This window comes from Sparus aurata, chromosome 12 (assembly GCF_900880675.1).
Source record: "Sparus aurata chromosome 12, fSpaAur1.1, whole genome shotgun sequence".
Classification (NCBI taxonomy): Eukaryota; Metazoa; Chordata; class Actinopteri; order Spariformes; family Sparidae; genus Sparus; species Sparus aurata.
Genome location: NC_044198.1, coordinates 19,804,876 through 19,809,071, shown reverse-complemented (window position 1 = coordinate 19,809,071; position 4,196 = coordinate 19,804,876). Strand labels below are relative to the sequence as shown.

Sequence of the window (4,196 nt, the reverse complement as noted above, 5' to 3'; positions counted from 1 at the left end):
CTTACTTGTAACAGTGTACTTTTTCTACTGTAAGTATAAAGGCGTGAATACCTCTTCCAGCCACTCCCATTAATTATCGCCCCGGGGAACCAATTTTTGCGTGCCAACGTATCCCACTCATTAGTCCGGGATTCACAGAATTGTGAATGAAAGATTCCGTCTTTTACGTTTAACCTGAATCATTTGAGTGGGTGGATCCACCACAGACGGTACATAAAAGCCTTTCGCCTCTGTCGCACTCTCACTTTTATAGCAGCTTTTACGCACGCACCAGCCTCAGAGTTCCTCTTCCAGTTCAATACCACCTTTGATCATTTGAACAAGACCATGTCAGCCATGATTAGGAATGAAGTTTTCTCCTGCTTTGTTTTCTACGGCGTGCTGCTGGTGCTAAAAATGTACATCATCGCGATAATAACGGGACAAGTGAGGCTGCGTAAAAAGGTGAGCGGCTGCATTAGGGAGCAGCGGAGCGCAGAAATCTTTTCCTGCAACGTTTTAAGCTTTGCGGCAGGCAGCTTTCACTTATGCAAAGTTTCTCTTCCTCTCCCTTGACAGGCTTTTGCCAACCCCGAGGACTCGCTGAGACACGGAGGGTTACAGTTTCACAGAGAGGATCCAGACGTGGAGAGATGCCTAAGGTATGAGCTCATAAGACATGCTTTTATTTTGTTAAAAGACTGAGTTATTTTTTTTACTTTCCACTCTTACAGAAACACCCAGATTTAAGATCCTTTCGAGTTTAAGTTCTTATGTCACCCTGTACAACTTCTTTCTCACAAGCAAAATCAGGAATACTGATTGCAGAGAAATGTCCCCTGTGACTGTTATACTATCATATAATTACTAATGCTTTCATGTAAAAGGAGGTTTTACTGCTGTAGCTGGTTGAGGTTGTAAATGTAAAAGCGCTACATGGAAAGTTTTACGTCACCCAAGTAAACGTGTGTCAGAAATATGTGCTCATAAGCAGTGTTGGGTGAGCATTACTTTTAACTACTTTTGCAGACGGACAAGCACAAACCTAATAATACTGAAACATAAATTTACTGTTGATATTTACAATAGGTCTGGCAGTTCACCAGTGGCCAGCTTTAAGTATTTCATATACTGTTGGCTTGGTTAATTCATAAAGTACGCATCAGATTTTATAAGCTCAGAGTCATACTTGAGTAAAAGTAAAGCTATTGTGTTGAAATATTACTTTGGTAACACTGAAAGTCACCAGATTGAAAAGTATACATTCATGTATATGTATATTTTATGTGTATACTTGGGGGCGACTGATAACCTGCCTGCTCGATTATCGGCTGGGATATTTAACATTTTCTGATTTTTGGAATCTGCTCGGATCATTCAATCCGCAAAGTAACTGGTAACTGAAGTGACCAAATCAATGTAGTGGAGTAGAAATGACAAAATAACCCCCAACAGGAAGTGAAGTATAAAGTTGTATAAAGTATCTCAAAATCTTACTGAAGTACAGTAACATACATAACGTACAGTTACATTCCATCACTGAGCTCACCACATGTAAATCTTTCAATGCTTTCAAATAAAAGTGGAGTAAAACTACTTCAGTTAATCTGTGTCTGAACTGCAGTGGAGTCAGAAGTAACTATAGAATACTCAGGTGAAGTACAAGTACATCAAATGTACTTTAAGAACTTTTCACTACTGATGATCACACAGATCTTGTACACTTCCTGCTGTACAGTTTCTGCATTGGGATATCAATGGTGTTGAGAATTAGAGACAGGTTATGTTAAAAAGGTTTTATAGAAGCTTCTTGGGGTTTTTAGAGAGGTTTTCTCACAACTCAGCTGTGAGATCATGTGATTTCCTCCAGTGATTTTCAGCAAGCGTTTACAGGCTGCAGGAGCTTCACTGCTTTGTTTTGACTTGTCAGATTATAGTCTGCGACAGCAGATGTTTTTCAAAACTATTTTCCCCTCTGGTTTCCACATCTGTCTATCTTGGACCATCCACACACTCTTGACGGGAAACAGCTGCTCATTGGCAGACAGATACAAATCCTGATATGGGGAAAAAAATCATATCCACATATTGCATCAATGTGACGTATGCTCATAGTGTACCAGGCCAACAATCTTGTATTAATGTGTTGTTTCTGGAAGTACTGTTAACTGGGCAGGCTCCTTACAATAATATTATTCAAACACTGAAGCCAGTGGGCGGATAGGAAGCAGCGAAACAGTAAAGCTCATTGCTGCTCGGACTCTTACAGAGGGTGAACTCACACGTCTGCTGTCGTGTGATACACAGTGGTGGAATGTAACTAAGTACATTTACTCAAGGCACTTATAAATGAGTCTTTTCATGCCACGTTTGACTTTTACGTTTTACGTCATTGGTATTAATTCACAGCCTTAGCCACTAGTCACTTTATAAAGGCAGATTTTTGCACCCAAAACATATGACAACCTTATGAAATATGATTTAAAAATGCAGCTATCTGCAATTGCCACTAGGTGGTACTGAGGTGCGGACGAAATAAACAAAATCACCAATTCTTCTACATAAATGATGAGGTTAAGTAATGTTTTCGATGCAGGTTTTTTTTTTTTATTTACGCGAGTACTGAGTACTTTGACCTGCATGTGACTTCATCAGGTCTTACCTGGAGCTAATTAAACAGAGTCACCACACTGTGAAATGACAGAATCCACAGTGTTTCATAAGCAGGGGTTTCACCCTCCGGACCACAGATTCTACAGAAGTCATCACAGGAAACCAAAAAATGATTGAGAATACGAATGAGTCACTAGATTGGTTGAGGAATACTTTTTATTACATCATCACTTCAATGGATCGTAGAAAGCTGAGTCACAACATTACAGGCTACTAAAAACAGATGTGTGTGATTAAATCACCATCTTCTTTGTCTTTCCTATAGAGCTCATCGTAACGACATGGAGAACATCTACCCCTTCCTCTTCCTGGGTGCTGTGTACGCCTTGACTGGACCTTCTCTGTCTGTGGCCCGTGTCCACTTCCTGGTCTTCTTCCTGGCCCGTCTGCTGCACAGCGTCGCCTACCTGTTCGCCCTGCGAGCGCCGACCCGCTCCCTTGCCTACACCATCGCACAGATACCTTGTGTCTCTATGGCGGTGCAGATCCTGATCGCAGTCGCAGTGTACGCCTAAACGTCCAGGACTGAGGAACTGAATCCGAGGTGGTGTTCTGGCTCGGAAAGGTGGTGGTTATGATTTGTGCCGTGTGTCTGAAAAAGCAGGCGGAGGATAACCCCGAGAGGCCTCCCTCCCTGGAGGGAGTACGTAAAAGAGAAGAATGTCAGTGACGGTGCAATATAAGGTGTGTGGTTACACCTCAGCTGGGTTTTGTGAGATGCTGTCAGTATTTTTCATTGTTTTATTTACAATTTTTGAACTGTGAGAGTATCTTAAAAGTCATTTGAAGTTGACGTCTCGTACTGTATTTTACATGCAAATGAAGGTTGTTGCTCGTTTCTTTTAGTTTTAGCCTCTCACTGCACCGTACGTTCATCCTTGCCCCCCTTTTTGTGTTTACACACAACACGGACCACCATTCTTGTGGTGTTGTATATCCTCTGCGGCTTCATCTGCTTCCTGCGTAGCTGTTCCATCTGTTGTGTCAACATTTGTTTGCGTTCAACCAAACCGCAGTGACGTGTTGAGAGATTTAAAAAGACACTCAGTGAAATGGAGCTCAACTCTTTTAACTGTGTGAGTAAAACTGTCTCTCAACATCCTTTTAAAGGCAGGAGAGGAGAGTGTGTTTGGACTGGGAATGAATCCTGCAACAACAAAGAACAGAAAACAAAAAAAAAAGTGAGAATGCATCTGTGAATACACATTTCAAAGCTGTTAATACTAATTTATTGTTCAGTGTAATGTATACGATGATGTTTCATGAGTCCATTTTTGTAGTCAATAAAGCAAATCACACATGCAACTGAGCTTCTTCTCTTAATTGTCTCTCAGCTAGAGCAGAATTTTCTGTCCACTCCGTCTGGTTGTGCGGAGACAGTTTGTTCTAGTGTTTTACAGGGACGGGGCCCCACTTTGTGCGTGTTTGTGTGTAACAGTGAGACGATCCAGAAGTCCGCGGCAAAGCTCCAGCATTCCTCCACCTATTATGTAAGACCTTTTGGCCATGCTGTGTTCACTGTCGTACCCCGAGGGGCCCGGACG

General features: G+C 41.8%; 1 protein-coding gene across 1 annotated transcript; it reads left to right on the top strand.

The window, feature by feature from the left end:
* The first annotated feature begins 221 nt into the window (after positions 1 to 221).
* Positions 222 to 3,957, top strand: ptges (prostaglandin E synthase). Its single transcript, XM_030434718.1, has 3 exons — positions 222 to 444; positions 559 to 641; positions 2,918 to 3,957. Exons 1-3 carry the CDS (start codon positions 328 to 330, stop codon positions 3,165 to 3,167), a joined length of 450 nt encoding a protein of 149 aa, XP_030290578.1. The 5' UTR covers positions 222 to 327; the 3' UTR covers positions 3,168 to 3,957.
* The last annotated feature ends 239 nt before the right edge of the window (positions 3,958 to 4,196 follow it).